This window comes from Chinchilla lanigera, unplaced genomic scaffold (genome assembly GCF_000276665.1).
Source record: "Chinchilla lanigera isolate Chin_1 unplaced genomic scaffold, ChiLan1.0 scaffold00042, whole genome shotgun sequence".
Classification (NCBI taxonomy): domain Eukaryota; kingdom Metazoa; phylum Chordata; class Mammalia; order Rodentia; family Chinchillidae; genus Chinchilla; species Chinchilla lanigera.
In genome coordinates this window covers 907,712-928,813 of record NW_004955443.1, presented here as the reverse complement: position 1 = coordinate 928,813, position 21,102 = coordinate 907,712, and the positions used below count along the sequence as shown (strand labels likewise).

General features: G+C 41.1%; 1 protein-coding gene across 3 annotated transcripts in view; it reads right to left on the bottom strand.

The window, feature by feature from the left end:
* Positions 1-21,102, bottom strand: part of Corin (corin, serine peptidase) — a 248,946-nt gene that overhangs the window by 41,787 nt on the left and 186,057 nt on the right. For all 3 annotated transcript variants that reach the window (XM_005391890.2, XM_013518122.1, XM_013518121.1), the window contains 5 exons: positions 20,082-20,198; positions 17,945-18,052; positions 9,823-10,054; positions 6,214-6,359; positions 5,351-5,458 (listed from right to left, as the gene is read on the bottom strand). In XM_005391890.2, coding sequence (XP_005391947.1) covers positions 5,351-5,458; positions 6,214-6,359; positions 9,823-10,054; positions 17,945-18,052; positions 20,082-20,198 — 711 coding nt within the window. The remainder of the gene's footprint in view (positions 1-5,350; positions 5,459-6,213; positions 6,360-9,822; positions 10,055-17,944; positions 18,053-20,081; positions 20,199-21,102) is intronic.

The following is a 21,102-nucleotide window of genomic DNA, read 5'->3' as shown; positions in this document are numbered from 1 at the left end:
TCTCTCTCTCTCTCTCTGTAAAGTGACTTTTTGGTGCAATTATATTTTAAATATGTCTTCTAAAAACAAAAGAGTATGATTTCTTTTAAACAGGTATGAGTGAGATGTGCTATTTCTTGCAGCTGTAGGTTATGAAACCAAATATCTGTTCATGTCAGAATAGCCACCACCCCAGCCCAGAGAAAACTGTGAAGCCCGGAGACAAGATACCACTCAAGTGACCAATTTATCCTGCTTGCCTGGATCTTCCCTACTCTGAGCACTAACTGTTCCTGGTCCCAAGAACCCCTGTCAATTCCGTGCAAACTGGAATAGTCCGTTACCCCAAGTGGGTTAAGTATTGTGTTGGGTTCTTTGCTTACAGTGTCTCTTATTTTCACAACACTCTGTGAAATAAACTTCCCTGCCAAAGGTGGGCCCCACTTGATCTATAGTATCTTGTTTCTCTACAAAAATAGCTTTCTTAAATTGGCAACAAATCACTTTGAAGCACATGTTCTATACGGATCATCTATTTATGCAAATAGAGAGGAAGTAGATGTGCTTATCCTCTTAACTCAATTGCAAGAAATAAAAAATATCTCACCCTTCAAGCTGGAGCAGCTTAAAAGGAAGACAGGCACAAGATGCTTCTGGATCCTTGAGGTGGCAGAGGCTTGGATGGCCAGGACCCTGCCATCCTAGACCACAGAACATGGCTGCGGGTGTGACCTCAGAACAGATCACATGAGTTGTAGCAGTGGAGCTGTGGCCTATGAGGTAAAGACCTTTCTAGGTGGGGCAGGACCCTGTATGATGCACCATGCAGAGGGCTCCGCCCCAGACTTGCCCTGGCAGCCAGGACAGAGGAATTGACTCCCCACCAGGTTCCACCTGACAAGCAGGACCAACACAGGTCCCACAGCTCCCACCTCCAGCTACAAAGCTGACACCCTCTTCAAGATACCATCCTCATGCCTTCTTCCACACAGGGTGCCCTGGGAAAGAAGCAATATGAGGAAACGGAAAAGGCTTTAAACTTCAGACTAGGGACCCACTCAAAGGATGAAGTCCTGGAGACAGGAGCACCTACCTGAACAAGCACTATCTCCAGTACCTTTGAGATACTATCCTGATACATGGGTTTCTGAGAGGCAGGACCTTACTCACCCATGCTTGGAACATGACATGCCAACCCCCTCCCTGCTGCCTGAATCTGCTGCTAGAAGTAAGAAAAAACAAGACGGGGCTTCATCCCGTAAAGGAGACCCTGGACTTTCCTTTCTCCATGGGTACATTTTATTGTCTTCAGCAAAAAGGGCATGTTATAAGCATTCTGAGCTGTGGGAGATAAGCAGGGGGAATTCTTTGTATCTTCCAGGTGATACTTAGAGAAGTTAAGTGACTGGCAAAAGCCACACAGCCTTTAGTTTCTGAGTAGGGATTCAAATCCAAGTGTAATTCTATATACCACATAAGACAGAAAATAAGCAACTGGCAAAATACCTGACAGGAAGTAGAATACTTTTCTCTTAACATGGAAACGTTAAAAGCTACTGTGTGACCAGACAGTCATGCTAGAAGCACATTTTGGAATAGAAATGCCACACGTGTGGAATAGAAATTTATTCTTCCATTAGCCACACAGCAAAGACTGGTCTCTTTCCATAAGCAAAGAGATGTGAAGTCATAGTAATTGTCTATTTGGAATGACAAGAAAGCCAGTTAAACCCTTCTGTGTGAAAAGTTATACAAATGCTGCTAAATAACAAAAAGGTTAGAAAAAGCCTTCTGAAAAACCTTTGAAGTCAAGCTGCAAAACCCACAAATACGACAGTCAGAGCTTTGAATCTATCCTACAGGGATTTTGATTCCAAGGAATGGTTCAGGTTGTATTTAACGATTTCATTTTATTTGAGCCTAAGAAGAAACCAAATATAGTTGACTGTGATCTTTAATTTGAAAATAAATAGATACTTCATGACCCTCTGCAATTTGCCTTGCTGTCAACTTTTCTCCATATGGGGTTTACCCTTTTGCAAGAACAGTAAGCAATTAGTAATTGTGATGCTGTGCTCGTGAGATGGAAGATTTTATTTGAACATAAGATATGAAGAACTCGCTTCATCTGTGTTCTCAATTAGCCATCGCACTGAAAAAACGACTTACTGCTCACACCACAGCCCCCAGGTCCCACCTGCTTCAGTGGCTGAGGACAGAAAGCCCAGCGGGAGGCGCCGTTTGCCTCATTCTCCAACCCACATGCAACGGCAGAGCTCAGACGCGTACATCCATTGCCATTTTCCTTAACACCCCCTTCTCTGAGCTCATTCCTGCTCATTTCTTTGCCCAAATCTTTACCTTCTTCTCCGTTTTTATGAATGCTTGGGAAAAGAACATTATGTTAAAGATTAATGCATTTTGTCAAATTACTCCAGGTTTTACAGACAGCTCCATCTATATATCTATATCTATATATCTGTATCTCTCTCTATATATCAGTATATAATTTTTATATTCCTTGTGTGGAGTTGGCACATGTACATAACACTCCTTAATTCCTTTCATCTCTCCCTTCCCCTCCCCACTTCCTTCTTTTGATCTCCTTCCCTTCCAATTTGGGAAAGATCTGTCTCTCTACATCCTATTAGCTATCTTTTATTTTGCTGTTTATTTATATTTTGAGTTTCTCATATAAAAGAAACCATACGACATTTAAGCTTCTGTGTCTGATCTATTTCACTTAACATTAGGGTCTCAAGGTGCATCAAATTTCCTACAAATGACTCAGGTTTATCTTTCTTTATAGAAGAGTAGTACCATATTTTCTTTATCCAGTCCTCTGCTGGTGAGCATACAGGCCTTTCCCAACATTTAGCTTTTGTGCTGCTATAAACATGGGTTTGCATGAATCACTATAATATGATGATTTTAACTCTTTTGGGAAGATACCTACAAGGGGAATAGCTGGGTCAATGGCATTTCTAGATGGTACTTTTTAATTGCTGACAAACCATCAAATTTTAGGACAACGAAGTCCTTCTGTATCGGCATGGTGTTGCTCTGCTAATTACTTCCCTGTCTGTTAGGCTATGAATCAATTCTGCAATGATATGTTTGGTTTACACACTTCTTCCAAACACCTTTTGAAAATTCTAATACTGGTAACCTTTCAATGTTTGTTTCAACAATTGTAATACTGGCAATTACAAGATCAAAGCAACCTGTGACAAAAATTTACCACCTAAGAATAAAATTGCTCATTGCTAAACTAATACATATATTTTAAAGTGCATTTCTAAGTTAAGTGCTTTAGCAACAATGTTTTCCAGCTACAAAAGTGCTAAAGAAACATAAAGTAAAATTAACTTCTACTATATGGATTATTTGTAACTGAACTAAGTGTTGTCTTGTGAGGTAAATCAAATAACATCCTCAGATGTTTGAGGGAGCTGCAGCTTCATGACAGTGAATAGTTAATCTTCACATTATTCAGTAAAGCCAAGCATTTAAGCACCTTTCACACCATGATGGATAGAATAAACTAGAGAGGTGTAAACTTTGAGAGCCACCCAGCTTCGCTGGAGCAGGCGTTTACATTACTAGATAGTATTGTATGTCTCTGCACACATGAAAACAGACAAACAGCAAAACAGGAACTGAATGACTTACTAATCATCCTCCTTTGGGCCTCTGCCAGCCTGACGTCTGTGTTTAGTTATATGTGGGGCTTACTCCCAGCACACTGGGCCATGCAAGGGCATGATATGTCCCAAAGGGGAAAGTATTCAAAATTTCTACCCTCTCACTTCAGAAACCCAAGGTGAATATTTTTATCAACACTCTTGGAACACCTGACTTACCTCCCAAATTACCTATATTCAAAATTTTAAAGCAAGTGTTCTCAAAAGTGCTGTCAATATTTTGAACATTTAACAGGTATTTCATGATTTGTTTTCTTATCTTGATATTGCTTTAACTATGTGATCAAAATAGTGATTAAAACTAATTCTTTAACTAGAGCCCTGATGTTTTAGGGCCATTTAAATTCTATACTATGCTATATTATATAATTCTGAATATTTTGGTGCAATATATTCTAGAATGCAGACCTCTCACTCTTGGAAAGGAATTTTTCTTAGAGCAAGCTTTTGTATTTCTCAAATATTTAGTCTCCTCTTGCAAATTTAGATCTAGCCACCCCAACAGAATATCATGCAACCTATTCAAACTATCTAAGATAACTCATTTTAAACTGCATCTCAAAATAGCCCACCAAAGTCAGTGTAAGCTGAACAAATCTAATACATTTTCAATTAACCACTTATATAAATGATATTCAAGGAATTTCAATATATTTCTATGGAAAGATCACAAACAAGAAAATAATACCACATTTCCAAAATATTGTATGTTTCTCCCTAGCAAAATTACCTCTGGTCATGTACCATCATTCTGACAGCTGTAATTTTCCAAAAGCTGCACTCGTCCATATTTATAGTAGTTGATAGAATTTCAGTTGATTGCTTATGACATTTTGTCTAGACTAGAAGGGCAATGTCTACTAGAGAAATTTCATTTTGGGGAGTAAGGCAATATTTTATACCTCAAAGGCCAAAAGAATGAAATGATCTCAAAAGATATATTGCCTTATGTTCTTTCAATGAAAAAGTATCAATTTTATTTTGGAGCATGACAAGCTAAATAGTCATAACCAAGCTAGTCCTCACACAGCCCTTCAATCATTTTTGCTTCACTCCAGAATATTGTTTATTAAAACTGCATCGCCCATTTTTAATTCCCTGGCACATTCGGAGCTTGTAAGAACCAAGGTTTGCAGGGAAATAAAAAGGGAATTAGCCCCACTTCAATTACCACTGGCATGTTTGGCCTTTCCATTGGTGATTTTGGAGCTCAGTGGCAGAAATGTCAAGAAGAGTTTCATCCTTTGCTGACAGAGACAAAATAAGAGAGGGCATGAAAATGAATCTCAATTAAATTTGAACACTGGAGCCTGCACTCTGTCTTCCTGTATCTAGATACCTACTTGGCAGCATAAGAATCAGATGCAAGGGCACTATTATTCTGACTGCAAACCAGATAACTGCTTCACAATTAGTAACAAAAACAATGTCTTACATTTGTGAACTGTCCCTCCTTTTACTGAGTGTTTGCACAGATTATGAAAAGAAGTATACAATTTAGGGGAAATCAAAAGAGTTAATAGGAAAAATACATACTAGTCCTTGTCCTACTGTTTGATATTTAAGAAGCAAAAGCATTAGCATTTAGTCCTAGTCAGTACTTGCTACTACTAGAGCAGTACCCTTTCAGCAATATACAGTTCCTTTGCCTGGGCACACGTACATACCACAGTTTTCTTCATCGCTGTCATCATCACAGTCAGCCTGGCCATCACATCTTCTGAAAGCCAGAACACATCCTCCTGAGTGGCACTTGAAGTGACTAGGTGAGCATTCTGTTAAAAACAACACTACTCTCAATGGAAGAAACTCCGAAAACTTAAGGTAATTTATTTGTTTACTTGTGGGATGTTGCTGCATAGCTATTACTGAAAATAAGGTGAAGCAACTGAAGTACACTAGGGTTTCCTCTGTCTACTCATCAGCATCATTCTCCTTCCTGCTTCACACCAACTCTCCGGATTAGTGTCTATGCCTTCTGTGCTAGTTATCCCTTTAAATGGAGCACCCAGTAATGGCCAGGGCCTAAGACACCTCGTAGCATCAGTGCTCCTGACCACTAAACTGCACTTGATGTGTCAAAACCATGTCCACGTCCTCGTATTTCCAGCTGGTGAATAGGTCCCCAATTCCATGTATCTACTTAATAATCCTACATCGTCAAGGCCTCCAAATACGCTGCACTTGGATGAACCAAGGCTTGCTGCTCACCGTTACCTTCAAGATCCCTTGGACATAGGCAGCAACCATATAGAACCAGCTCTGCAAGTACCATTAAAAACTGATAAATAGTTGGAATATTACACTGGTCTTTGAGTTTATTTTTATCTCTTAAAAGGAGTTCTTCATTTTTTAGAAATGATGACAATACCTAACAAATAGATGCCAAAGTCTTCAATGTAATCAAGTCCACAGACTTACTTATGCAGGCTGACTGTCTACTAAATAGAAAGCAACAATACACCCAAAACTGACAGACTGACATGTTCATCCATGCTAGATGCCCCACTGTAATTAATGAAAAATTAACCTTCTACATCTTCATTAGGCATTAAGCAGGTTTGATTGTCTGAATTTTCCTCTGGAAATTGATTGCAATCTGTGTCTTCAGGCCACTGTAGGCCCACAATCCCAAGAACAGACTCACAGCGTTCTTTAGAGTGCTCACACAGTGCTCTAAAAGAAGAGAGACGGGTGTCAGAAGTAAAATAACTCCAACAAGAGGTATGTTAGGAAACTATGTGGGGTTTAATTCTGTCTGAGGGTAGGTGTCAGACATGTGACCTGTAAGTATGGAGGGTACATACAAACATACAGACATGCATATGTACATAATAGGTACTTAGGGAAGCAAAATGAGTGCTATCTCTATGAAGAAAATACATTCCAGCAACAAATTTTCAGCAAAAGAAAGTTTACGCAGAAAGAAAAATAGGGATATTTTCAGGACACCGAGTTCCTTCTCCACTTTTGCCTTTGTTGCCTCTGTCTTCCAAGCAGACATATTCTCCAACCTTTTGTTCCAAACAGAAAAAATCTACCAGCCACTTTGGGTAGCCTGCCACCAAGGGCCATGGCCTCTACCCTGCACTCCCATCCCAGTCTCTCCCTCTGAAGAACAAGAGCCGCCCTCGCTCACCTAAGGTGTTGCCTCTCTTACGTCTGCTTTGGCCAATATTGCTGAGAGGTTAGGTGATTCTCCCACATCCTTGTATGTTAAGATCAAGTTAGTTAAAATGAAGTTTGTTTTTATTTTCAAAGAAAAGATATAAGCATCATGATAGGTGCTTTCATGGATTTTATCTCATTTCTGTCCAGAATATATTTAACTTGAAGTATAGATCTGACTCAAAGATTTCTTGACCTCCTATGGAAAAAAATGTTCTGCTACAATATATTACTAAGAAATGTAAATATATAAGAAAAAGTAAACATAACCAAAAAGTTACTAGGCAAATTTATTTTCTTTTAAATATAGTTTTACTTCCTGAAAGATTTTACTTCCCTAAACTACAAGTTAAGCAAGCCTAACCCAAATATCCCAACTGAAGTGTTCCAAGTCCAAGATGGAATACATCAGATTTTGGATTTCCAGATTTTAGAAATACTCTACCAATAAAGTCTATGCAAATATTCAGAAAAAGTCTAAAATCTGAAACATTTCTGAAGGCAAAAGTTTTTCATAAAGGATATCTGATCTGTGTAGCTAATCTCAACTAGTTTTTTACTTTTTTAGATAAAATAAGGCAGATCTTTCAGAAAGATCAGCTCTAGTCTTGACAAAAACTGGAATGCAAAGGTTGGAAGTTGAATGAGGAAGATAGAGAGAAACTCTGCCCAGATTTAAGTCTGGATAAGGCGAAGGATAACTCCCAGTTTATCCTTGAAATCTGGGGTGAAGATGAAGCCATAGCATCCCCATATTCAGTTTGCAAAAATGACAAGTTCAGTAGTGTTCAACACTGTCTCATAGACTAAATAATTTCATTACAGATCTATAACAAATTCAAGTATTTCATTTTTTATTTTAAAGAAAATAAAAAATTAATAAAAATGATACAGAATTTCAAACAAAATGATAGGAAATTAACGATGGTTATTATATTGCATATTGTTATCTTCAAAGGGAAAGAAACTGCTCAAAAGGAAAGAGCAACTGGGATGGGGGAAAGGAGTGGAAGGAAGGAGTACATATATTTCCCTTAGTTCACTGAAAGGAACAGTTAGTGCTTACAATGTTTATCAATCTTGCATGCCTATATCTGGTAATCTGAGCAACTACTTGGAACAAATTCATATATTTCAATTGCCACTATTAATTTTATTTATATGGAAGACTGTGCAGTGGCTGACTTTACCTGTTCTAATTTTTTTCTATAAAAGTGGAAAAGAGAACAATAAGCAGCGTCACAATTCCAGGGCCAGTGCTCTTGTCAGAACTGGTGTGCGCTCAGCCAGAGCCGGCAGCTTGGATGGTGCACACGGCCCTCAGAAGGTGATTTTGAGCCTGAAATAGCGAAGTGGCCCTCAAGTATTTAGCACATGTTAAGGGCTTGATTTTTCTCAGACATGTAACTTAAAAATTAAGTCTCAGAATTAATAAATAAGCTTGGCAAAACAACTGTGTGTTGCTTCATAAGCTTACTAGCATATTATTTTTGTCGTAATATAAAGGGTTTTGTAAAGTCAAAAGTAAAATTCATATTGACAGCCACTGAAGATTAAAAATACATAGGTAAATCTAAGAAAAAAAATCAAAGTACCAAAATAAGTTCACTAAAACATTGAGTGAACATCTCAGAACAGTCTCATCTTGGTCATTTAAGTATGAAATTTAAACCCTTAATTTATGAATTATATCTGGATGTAAATTTATACTTGTAGCAATGCTGAATTAGAGATACGTATACATATATGTATATATATATGTATGTATACATGAAAAGTAAATCAAATGTGAGAATTTCAAGTACTATTAAAAGTAATTATAATATTACTTGACTTTGGTTATCAAAAGGAGGGTGAGATTTACGAGTAACCTTTCAACATGAAATTGATAGATGTTTTATAATTGATTATTTAAAAAGAATTTAACAGAAATTCTTCAAATCCTTGGACAAGCCAACTTTAACTTCTACCGTCTCCATTTTGCATGATTTGTCCAGCTCCCCAAGTCATTTTGAAATTTCATTGTTTCCTGCCCTGACTCATACATGCCCCTACTTTGTCATCCATTTGATATTCAGTATTTAATTTATTGTTTTCCCATCTGTCCACTATATCAACATTATTGCTTTTTCTTAAAGCATTAAGCTACTTCTAATCCCAACATGTGGTTTTCGTAGTTACCACTCACGTTTAGCAAGAACATCTGCGTAGTCACTCTTGATGAAAAGCAGCACCGAGAGCAGGAACCACCTGTGTGACGTTCATTCATCCTGTATGTGCAAATTCTTTGACTACCAGCTCTAACACATGGCACAGAAGAGCCAACTGCCACTAAGCAGCTATGTTCCTGTGCTGTCATTCTAGGGCTTCCCATCCATCAGAACTACTTTACATCGATGCTCTTGCGTTTAATCTCACAACAACCCAGCCCAATAAACGCTATGATAGCATTTTACTAGGTAAAGAAACTGAGGCTGGGAGAGACTGAGCAATTTGACTTAAGGCTTCATAGCAACTAGAGAAGATGTAAGACTTGAACTCAGAGAGTAAACCTCAGAGCAACAGCCTTAATTCCTAGGTTATTACTCAAACCCAAAGCCCAAGCTACACTCTTATTTTATTCAGACAGAAAAATGTCCGTTGCACATCAGATGCTGCTGAGGAAAGTGGCTTGTGTACCCCTTCTTCTGCCAACTCCGTTTCTGAGAAATGCTTCTTGAGCCACCAAATGAAATGCGTGCCATTTTACTTGATTGCCTATCATCCAGCTCAGTTTGTACCCTCCTTGTTTGGTATACAGGCAATAAATTCTGGCATACTCATTTTATAATACCTACTTCTTCACATTTTGAGAATGCCATTTGTAAAATTGAGCCCCTTAGCAGTATTTATTTTATCCAAACTCAACTTCATTCCCTTGTTTCTCTCAGAGATAAAATTGGGTTGCTTGTGGAAGACCCCATCACATTACCTGCAAGGGGGGATGCGTTGGCTTGTAGTCACGTCACACTTTGGTACCAAAATGGTGCAAGCAAAGAACATGAGGTATTTGTAACAGTTGGTTGGAACAAGGGCCGGAAAAAGAGAGGATTCCCAGCTGATAGATGCTTCCTTTTGAGTCCTGTGGCCAAGGTAATTGGGATATTTTGTATGGTTGTAGGGCAAATTCATGCAGAGTTCAAGCGTAACTGGTTCACACTGACCTAACAAAAGATACACACACAAATTTTTTTTTTAATTTCCCATGTAAAAACAACTTCTTTAAACTTTACAAAATGAAAGTCTATTTCATCCTTTACAGTAGCTAAGACTAGAAAGCAAGTAATCTGTGGTATTTTCCTCTGGACATCAAGAGATAAAAAGTTGGTTAATGAAGTGTTGTGAGGAGCTAAGATCCATTCCTGCATATCTCGCTGCCAGCACAGTGCCCAACAGGGACGCTTAGAAAGTCTTGTTTGCTGCCTTGACTCAACTTACCTAAAAAGGATTCTCTCCCATCATTCCTTTGATGCAACTGCATTTACCTTCTTCTTCTTAATTATTACTTAGGAACAAAATAGCCCCATTATCTTCATAATCATTCAAAAACACCAAAGAATTTGATTAAATAGGCAATTAGAAAATTTCTACATGCTTTATTGTTAATCAATGGATTTAAATATATGGTTACAACTTTTCAGGACAAAAGGAGGTTGAGATCTGTTCGATGCTGTTTGCCAGTGAGGATAAAATCCAGATATTTTAGCTTGTAATGCTATGTCACTCTTCAACCATAACCTCACTTGCCAACACCTGACTACACGCCCAGCAGACCTCTGCCACCAAGGATTCTGTTCCCTGCAACACCAATATGGTAAGAGTCCTGTGGCCAAGGTAATTGGGATATTTTGTATGGTTGTAGGGCAAATTCATGTGTGCACTTAGTTGCTCTGCTCTTATTCCTCTCCTTTTCTTAACATACTTGCAATCATCCCCCAAAATGGGGCCATAATGTAGCCTTTTCATCCCCCTCACCAAGCTAACCCCTCCGCGGCTTGGAGAACTGGGCCCAAACCCCACTTTCAGGGAGACTTTCTGGCCAGCTGTTCTTCCCACTCCCACTTCCAGAAGGAATCTCTTCTGGACGCCACGCCTTCTTCAGCATGCTCCTGTCATACACTCGCCGCGTCTGCATTGTTCTGCACTTACGTGCTTTCCTCCTCTGCATAATGCTGACATTTTGGGAAGTGAGATTCATCTCGATCTCAGGGTTTGTACCCTGCACAGTGCCAGATGGAGGCAGCTCACAAATGGTCCTAGGAACCGCAAATGCAAAAATAATGCCCCTACCATTGAGTAGTTCCACAATCTGGACAGGATAAACGAGCATGTACTGGCAGCTAGAGAATAACATGAACAGCTAGGGCAGAGCTTGTCATGCACTAAAGATACTGTCAGTGTCTCCCTCACCCACACATTCATATGCGGAACCCTTGGGCCTCAGTGTGACAATAGGCAGAGACAGGGCCTTTGAGGGGTTATTAGATTTAGATGTGGCCTGGATGGGGATGGAACATTCAATATGAGGTCAGTATTCTTCTAAAAAATAGAAAGAGACTAGAGCTCTTGCTCTGTCCACTGTGTGAAGATACAGCAAGACAGTAGCTGTCCAAAAACTAGGAAGAGGGTCCTCACCCCAGACCAAATTGGAAAGTACCTTGATCTTGATCTTCCAGCCTCCAAAACTGAGAGACACAAACATGTGTTGTTAAACCACCCAATCTAACATATTTTGCTACAGCAACCTCAAATGCCAGGGTCCTAGAGGCACCAAGTGAAGCAAGGGCAGCCAGAGGACCAAGAGCAACAAGAGGAGCCTTCAAGGACAAACGGGTTTGGGGATGTAGTGGAGAGGCTCCCTGTCCCCTTGGTGTTCACATGGCACCCATATTCCCAGAGCTGAGAAAGATAATCAAGTGAGCATTGGTAAAATTAGACCAGGCAGACTGAAGATCCCATGTCCTATTAATTATTCAAATTAAATATAATTATTTGACTAAGAAGTGTTATACATGCAAACAGATTACTAATTTAAGGACTAGGGTAGAATATTAAAATAGCTATAAGACTACTTCCTAATTTAAAGAATTCCAGGACTTCACAGATATTAAGTTTATAAGGAACCCGACACTGGCTAGATTAAATATGATATGGATAAGGTATAATAGGACATTCTATTTCCTGGGGCAGAATCGGCTCTGGGAAGTTGCCATCATCTTGAGGATGAGTCAAGGGTGGAGAGAAGAGGAGGTGGAAGAGAACTGACACGGACTGTGTTCACTGCTTCCTTTTATTTACGAAGAGGAGTGTTGCGGACTAAATGTTTGTGATCCCCCGAAGTTCATACATTGTGACCTTAACTGTCAGTGTGATGGTATTTGGAGGTGGAGGTAACTGAGGAGATGCTCAGGTCATGTGGCAGAGCTTTCCTGAATGGGATTAGTGTCCTTATCAATGGGGCCTCAGAGAACTTCCTTGCCTTCTTTCTACCAAGTGAGGACGCAAGGAGAAATTGGGAAAGCAGGCAAGCTGACGTGCTGATGTATGCATGAAATCCCCGCTTCTCAGCTACTTGTCTGAGGCAAGAGGACTGCAAGTTCACGGCCAGCCTGCACAACTTAGAAAGACCTGGTATCATAAAAAAGATAAAATGGCCCAGTAATGCAACGTCCATGGGTTCAATCCCTAGTACAGGAAAAAAGGCAGAATTTTGCTGTCTGCAACCCAGAAGAGGGTCCTCACCAAAACCCCAGGGTGCTGGCACCCTGATCTCAGACTTCCAGCCTCCAAAGCTGTGAGAAATAAATTAGTATGTGATTGGTAGGCCATCCAGTCTACAGTGACTTGTTATATCAGCCAAAACTCAGACAAAAAGTAACACTGAAGCATTTTGTTTTCACATTTTAAAAAATACATGGTCTCTGCAAGAATAAACACTATGAAAAGCATAAACAAACAATTCATGACCTCCCCACTCCCTGCTCTCACCCGGCCTCACGGCACAAAGCAGGGCCGAGTCCTGCCATGCTGCTGCTCGTGTACCTTTGTACACGAAGCTGCGCGGACTGGGACAGATCTGTCTCCTTCTGCCAAAGTAGAACCACTACTTCTATTACTCTTCAGCTTGCTTTGTTGCCTCATTGTTTATCAGGACCATCCTACAAGTCATAGATGTAGCTCAAACGCTTCACCTTCTTTCCCTACGAGGGCTATAATTTTTTAAAAATGGGATTATTCACGTAGAGTAGTTTTTATTCAATCTTCCCCCTTTTACACGTCTTCTGTTTTTCTTCCTTCATTGAGGCTTAGCTTCTTATGGTTGGATTTCATTTAGACGAGTCATACAATATGTCACACGGATGCTTTTTCGCTCTTTTAATATATAGAGAATATATCACTTTTGATTTGCGATAAGATGTAACTTTTAAGTGTTTCAGAGCCAAGGGAGATAAAGGGATCAAGTAATGATCCAATATTATTCTGGAGATATTTATCGAATGTGGTGAGGCTGATTAGATGTTGTGTTCAGCTCCCCTGTAAGGCATTCTTTGAAGACTGCTCAGCAAGTTAAACTGTGGAGATACTGTACGTATCAACACAGATGCTGTGATTTATATCAATAAACTTTTTTGTGTTAGACTCACTCATGAGCCTGACTCGCAATGGCCACTAGAGGGCGACCGTGTCACAAACGAGAAAATGCTTAAATACCACAGAACTGCGTTTCCAGAGCAGGTTCAGTGTGGCGCCTTGCAGAGTCCTGAGCATAGCCGAAGTTTAATAAAAATGTCCTTGAAAAAATAAACCTAATGGATGTCAGTGAAGTTTCATCATTCGAAGTCTGAAGAAAGATTCTGAATTCAAACTAACGATGGGGTTGTTAGCTAAACAAGGCTACATCCTTATCATGATGAAATCCTACAAAGTCACAGGAAATTATGCATTACAGGGTGGTCATGCATCCACTTACACATATGATAGTCAGAGGTTCATCTTTGACTCAGCCTTTAAGCTTCTCTTTCTCTTTATGATGTCTAATTCTCTGATGAGTCCTGCTAAGGCAAATATCCATACAGCACCGTTCAGGTCAAGAAAGTCAAGTCTGACAGCGGTTCAGAAACTGTCCATGTGTCCCGTCTTACCTCAGTCTTCTCCTCTTTCCCCATAGGAGCTAATGAGTGTCCCCGCTATCATTTCCTTGCTTTTCTTTACGGAGGCTGTGTTCTGTCCCTCGGTACTGCAGTTTGTATTTGTTTTTTTCAAATTTGAATATCTTTTAAGTCTCTCAAAATCTCTGGGTTTCCCCTCTCCGCATTTTTCTTGCAGTTTCATACTGAAGAACGTGGAGACTTGACCTGTGGAATGTTCCCGAGTTTGGCTCTCTCTGACCTCGCTCTACTGGGAAGGTTGACTCTGCCGCCAGTCCGCCCAGCTGCGTGCGCAGGAGTCACTGTGCTCCATCACCAAGGCGCCGCAGGCGGCTGCGCACTGCCCCGCCGGAAGCCCCACCGTGTAGGACTCTTCCCTCTTTGTTGATCTCAGCAGCTGTTGATGTTCCATGCCCTGACCCTTTCATTCACCGTGCCATCAGATAGTAATATCCTACCCAGTCGTTTACTTTTCACTCTTAGTTGGGAAGGCTTTTCTAAGGGCCTCGTTCTTCCCATCTACTATTTTCTCCACAGGACTAAATGCCTTAGTCATGGCAGTGTTTGGCTTCTTTACCGCATTCCTGTGCTGTTTGTTTCTTCCAACTAGAGCTTAAAAGCAGGGTAAGAAATTATATACCATTAAGAAAGTACTCAATGCAAAGCTGTTCCTTTTCTCTCTTCCTCTGTCCTCATAAGAGACTTTAGAACAAGAGACGTCAAATACATGAGCAGACACTGGAAGTAAACACTGTCACACTGGGAGAAACCTGGGTGCACACCGGGCACACGACAGCCAGGCTTGGCTTCACGGGGCCGTGACGAGCATGTGCCATGGCGCGGAGGTGGGGTGAGGTACGCACTTGAGCTGCTCTTTCTGCAGCTCCCCCGGCAGCCCGGACTGCGCAGCACGAGGGGCAAATGACTGATGAGCATTCCAGCTCCTGCCACCCGCTGAGGCAGGGCTGTGTCCGCATGCTGCCTCCCGACAGGGCGCGGAGGTGTTGTGACAGTGGGCTCTGGCTGGAAGGGGTAACAACGCACTGACGGGCTTGAAGTTCCTCAGTTCTCTCAGGAACAACTTTTAGCAGCATGTGTTGCCCCTTCTAGTTACAGCCCCGCACCACAGACACACAGACACGTCACGTGCCCCGTGTTTGCAAACCTTAGAATCCAAGCAACGCTGCTGAAAGGGTGGCCCCAGCAGACGGCATCTCTGCTTCCTTCAAGCTCATTTCTGTGGGCATTACGCCAAAGAGCACTTGTACCTCGGAAGCTAAGTAGTAATACTTTGTGGTAATGGTGCACATTTTCAAATGGTCACTCCCATCTTCAAGGACACGACAGGTCTTCTGAAAAGAGATGCCACTGGTCCATTTTACAGAGGACCAAACACACATACTCCATCCGAGGCTCTTTGAGGGACAAGAAATGGCATCTGATCTTTCAACCAGATATGAGGCCCTTGCAATTTTTAATGACAGAAAAATTGGGGAACGAATGCCTGACCAGTGCTGGGGGCTGGAATTCAGAAGAAGGTGTGCTCAAATGGTTGCTGTATATATATATATATGTGGATGGTGCCTTCCAAGACTATATAAGGTGCACACGGAGGTTGGTGAGGGGCGAGGGCTAGGGAAGCAGTGCGTATGAAGAACATGAAGAGGGAAAGAATACAGCATGTCCTCCACCTTGAAATCTACCTCCAGACGCTGGAAGCATCTGTCTCTCCTTCGCCATGAAAGAGCCCTGCGCTCATCTGATGTCTGAAGCCTCCTGCACACGTTATAGAGGCTGGTTGAATGTACAAGCCAGAGTTACCTTTCTACCTTTTCTACAGCTTCTTTTCTGGACAGGTGCCAAAATAGTTTTAAAATTTTAGATCTGGAAGTATTTCAAATATAGAGAAAACAGGATGACGTTTCCTGCTCGTCACGACACAGGCTAACATGTTCCCTTGTCCTCTTCTGAATCCACCAGTAAGTGCCATTCATGTCAGACAACCCCAAACAGTAATGAGAAACACGTGTCTTGGAGAACGGCTACTATTCACAATGATCAGCACGAAACTGAAGATAAAGTAAGGAAATAATTTTGAAAAAGCTCCAGGGAAACTGAGCAAAATGAAGCAGTGAACACGCTGGACCAGAATACACAATGTATGTGCGTGCACATGTGTGAATATATGTATGTGCAGATGATACATACTTGTCAGTTTGGAAGGAGTAAAACAGCGATGAGAATGCATCTGCTTAGTGGCCAGACTAATATCTACTTTCCTGTCCTAGAGTGCTATGATTTGTCTATTTGAAATCCATGCTGGAGTTTAACCTCCATTTTAGAGATAGGAAACCTTTTAAGTGCGAGAAGCTTAACCAGACTGCCATGTTAGAAGCAGGGCCTTTGGCGGGGGAGGTGGAGAAGACGGTATCATCAGGCTGAGGCCCCAGGACTGAATATCGGTGGCTTTTTAGAAGAAGAGCGCACACTCTGTGCTTCTGCATGTGATGCCCTGAGCCACGTCCGTGCTCTGCCTGCCAGAAGGCCGTCACCAGAGGCCGTCCCTCAACCTTGGACTAGAATTATGAGCCCCAGTAACCTTCTTTTCCTTATACCTTACCTGACATGTGGTATTAGTTCATAAAAATGGGCTAACATTTGAAGGAAAAGAGGAGGGCTGGGCGCTGTGCTGCCAGCCCGTTATGTGTTCTACAGCACAGGACGCAGCCAGCCTCAAGTCTCCTCTTAACCCACCTGCTTCCCCCTCTGACTCCCTGATGACCGCCGGGCTGCAGGAATACTGCAGCAAACCCTAGGCCCAGAGCCTCTCAGTCCCCCAGCCTTCAACCCACAGTGGCCTTGCTGGGCGGACGTGTGTTAAGAAGAGAGTCCCAGCCGCCCTGGGGTGCGGTCCTGCAATCAGAGCGCGGTGAGAGGTTGGCACAGGAAGATCACAAATTTTAATCTGGCTTGGGCAATTTAGTGACTTTGCAAGACCCCATGTCAAAATAAAAATAAAAATGGGCTAGGGATGTGGCTCAACGCAAAGGCCATGCGTTCAGTCCCCAATACCACAAAATGAATGAATGAATGAGTGAGTGAATGAATGATTCCTGCCACCAGTGGGATGCTCCTTCTAACTTTCTAGGGCTAAGCAGAAGAGGAGGCAAACGTTTAACTATCAAAAGTGGAAAAAAGCAGCTATAATATGAAAACAAAATCCAGGAGTAAGAAATCCTTTCTAGAAATTAGTCGCTAGAGACTTGCTGATTTGTTTTAAACTTCCCGTGAGAGTCTACTCATAGTTCCTTCATTTCTGCCTGCTTTGTCTTCCCCAAATAATTCCTTCTCTTGAAAACCAGTTTAGAGAACACCTGCTTACACCATTTGGAGCTATTACACCGGCGCTGAAACAAATTAACGCAATGGTTCCAAAACCGTTCTAGGTCTACAGAGTTCCTGGAGAGGTGAGAATACGTTTATTAAAAGAGCAGGCCATCAAAGTTTTATGTGGCTATTCAATGAACTTCCTATTTGCTTCTTAGATAAAGATTCCATTCTTGAAGCTGTGCTTTATAAAGGAAGAAAGATAACATCTGGCTGCAGATGGAGCCGGGAGAATAATATATAGGAGCTGCTGTTGAGTTGAAAGTGATGGTAATGATATTAAGCAATGTGGATTTATAGTCCATTCACAATGACACATTTGTTTCTGGTTTAAGTTAATTAATACCATTTTGTTTCCTTTCTGCTACCACATGTAACCTTTTAAAAATGGAGAGGCAAATAGACAAACTTTTTTGGAGAGATTCCAGACATCAGTAGTTTAATGTCAACGCAAAAGGAAAAGGCTGACTGCATGTACGTCCCGTGACGATGATGGCCTCTGTCAGCTATTGTACTTACTACAGTTATTCAGACCGTCGTCTGGGTCACACAGGGAGCTACCACCACATGAATCGAGGCAGGAACTGTAGAGGCATCTTTGGTCTCCTTCTTGACATGGAGTCTGAGCTATGGAGGGGGAAAAGCATAGTGGCTTTCATCATCTGCAAATTCCTTACACTGAATCAAAAGGATCAAGAATGTCTGGGCAATCTGAGGAATGACACAACTTTAATTTTTTTCCACGTTCTCCAAAAGTGTTAAACACATGTGCAATAGGTAATTTTTAGATTCATATTCCTGGAAACTAAATGCAATGCAGTTATTGCAAAAGGATGTTGTAGGAATCAAGATATAACAGATAACCTACACTAAAGACAAACAAAAAATAACCAGGTGACTGTTGCTTTCAATGTAGCAAAAATGTAGAAAAAAATGTAGCACTTTAGTTTTACATGGATCACTATACTTGATTACAAAATAAGATTCAAGTGATGTGAGGTAGAGAGAACAAAATAAAGATCTTGAAATTCTCAATATTAAAAGGCATTATTTGAAAACCTCATTTGCTCCCAACTCTAGTTTTCCCTCGAAGAAAAATGCTGTCCTTAGTAATAAACAAGGCATCAACACCGCTGCAATACAGAGATTGTATCATGGTAAAGTCTTATGCAGCTGTTGTCCATATTGTCAGCATGTCTTTGGGAAATGTCATCAGTCTAGTCTGATGGCCTGAGAACTGGGTTTCTTGTTTCCAAATGAATGACAGCAGTAACGTCAGCCTTTGCTCTAATGGCTTTTCCTTAAGGTATGTAGAGAGGAAACTGCTTTTCCCATTGATTTCCTGGTCACTTGTAGATGAAGTGGATGAAGTAATAAATTATTACCCATTCTCTTTCTACCCTTTTGTCATTATCGTCAGTTGCTTTCAGAAGTGTCATCTGGATTTTAGACAATCTTGCCAGACCAGGCACTTTTCAATATAAATAGTTGTATAAGTTCAAATGTAACCCTTATCTGTAATTCTGAGACATGTTTGTTTACTGGAATCCTTCTTTACAAGTCCACTAATACGCAGTGTTATGCATCACCGTCTCCCAGAAAACAAATGTCACTATTTTTATAAGCCAGCAGGGTTAAACCTTTATCTCAAGGCAGAGCCAAGCAATCTACATTCGTTTAAGTTCTTGAGGAAGTTTCAAGACATCACACATTCATTATTTCAGTAAGTATTAAGTGCCTGCTGTGTGACCATTGCGTGACTGAAGAGACAAAGAGCAGCTGCGGCAGACAAGGGCAGTAGTGGGATGTTTCCTGGAGGAGCTTTCCAGACGGGTGGGGTAAGTTGCAATGAAAGGGAAACAAAAGTTTTCCAAGCAGAAAGCAACACAGGAAAAGACTTGGGATAGGAAAGTGCGCAGGTTGAAGATACTGGAGCTTTTACCCCTGAGAAATGCGAGAGAGAGCAGAAAAATGGAGCCAGAGCCTGAAAGGTTTTAAAGGTCTAAATGTTCAGTAGAACCCAAACTCTTGGGACAAAAGTTTCCTCTTTCCTTCCTTGGGCATCCAGTGGAACAAACTGGCAACTCCTGATGACAGCTCATGTGGACCCTGCTCTCCCTCATCTCCACTCCCTGAGTAACTGGCCTTCTCTAGTATATAACAGGCCTCACTCCTTCCCACTACAGGGCTTTCAACAAAGCAGTGCTGAGTGTCTGAAATGCTTTTCCAAGTCTCTGTCTTCCTTAACTCTGAGTTCCAGCATCTCGCCTTCAGAATGCTTTGTCTGAGGTCCTTGGCCAGGGCATGCACAGCATCACATACTCTGGATCGCCCTTTGTAGCCTACTTCACTTCATCATGGATATCGACCTGCGTAGTGTTTGTAGTGTGCCTAACCTTGCCAGGAGCCTGACACTGACCGGCCATGCCACCTCTACCTTTCAGCCTCGGAGCAATTTTGCAGCGCATGCAGCTTAGACATTATATTTACCATCAGGAAAAGCTTCCAGTGGCTAGGGATGCACAGAAACCGTGTTAGGCCATCTGAAATTATTTATGTGGGAATCTCCCTGAAGCACTACGTAACTTTCAGATGTTTTGCTTAGTTCTTAAGAAAAGGTCTGCGGATAAAGAGCTGCTCAGGGTGGGACACTCACGATCAGTGCAGTTCCACTCGTCACTTCCGTCCTTGCAGTCCTCATCTCCATCGCACTGGAAGGTGCTGGGGATGCACTGTCCATTCCCGCATTCCACCAGACCTTGGCTGTGACAGGCTAGGAAAGGCCAGAATGAGATTCGCTCCATTTATTCATTCTTCTTTCACTCTGCAGTTCACATAAATCATTCCCACTTACCAGGCATCACCAAGAAATGAAGCCTTCTCCACACACAAATGGATACATTATTATTTGTCATAACTCAAAGCATTTTTTGAAATAGAAAGTTTTCTCTCTAAAATATTTCCTCCTTTATTGAAGACTGTGTATTAAAAACTAACTTTTTCTTGAGAACTGTGTGATTTTTTTCAACAGTGGTGGCAGTAGTAGTAGCAGTATCGCCAAAAATATAAACTGCAAATCACAAAAGGCATGAACTATAGAAGGTGCATTGTGTGTGTTTATCCCAAATCCTCATAAGAATCTTGCAAACTCGATGTAATTGTCCAATTTGTAGGAAAATGAATAGATCTTGAGCCCATAATGCTAAGTGAAATAAATCAGACACAGAAGATTAAATATCACATGGTTTCTATTATATGACAGACTCAAAAAGAAGTAATTTCAAGAGAAAAATAAAAGAGGAATGGTAGGAAATGGGGAGGCTTTGTAGAGATTAGGAGGAAGAAGAGTAAAAATGACCATGAGATGATTCATATGTGTACCAATCCCCCAAATGAATGCATTGAAAACATATACTAATAAAAGTTAAAATAATAACTTTTTAAAAATGATGTTATGATAGTCCTCCTCTTACAGATGAATATACTGACACTCAGAGAACTGCACCTGTCTAAAATTCACATGGCTACTAAGCAAACTTTTTTGACTCTAAGCCCAAATACTCATCCCATCACTACCTCACCCAATGAGACAAGGGAATAATGCATATGTCAGTGAACTCACAAAGTACCTAACACACAACAAACCTTTACTTCAGAACTTTTTTTTATTTTTTTTT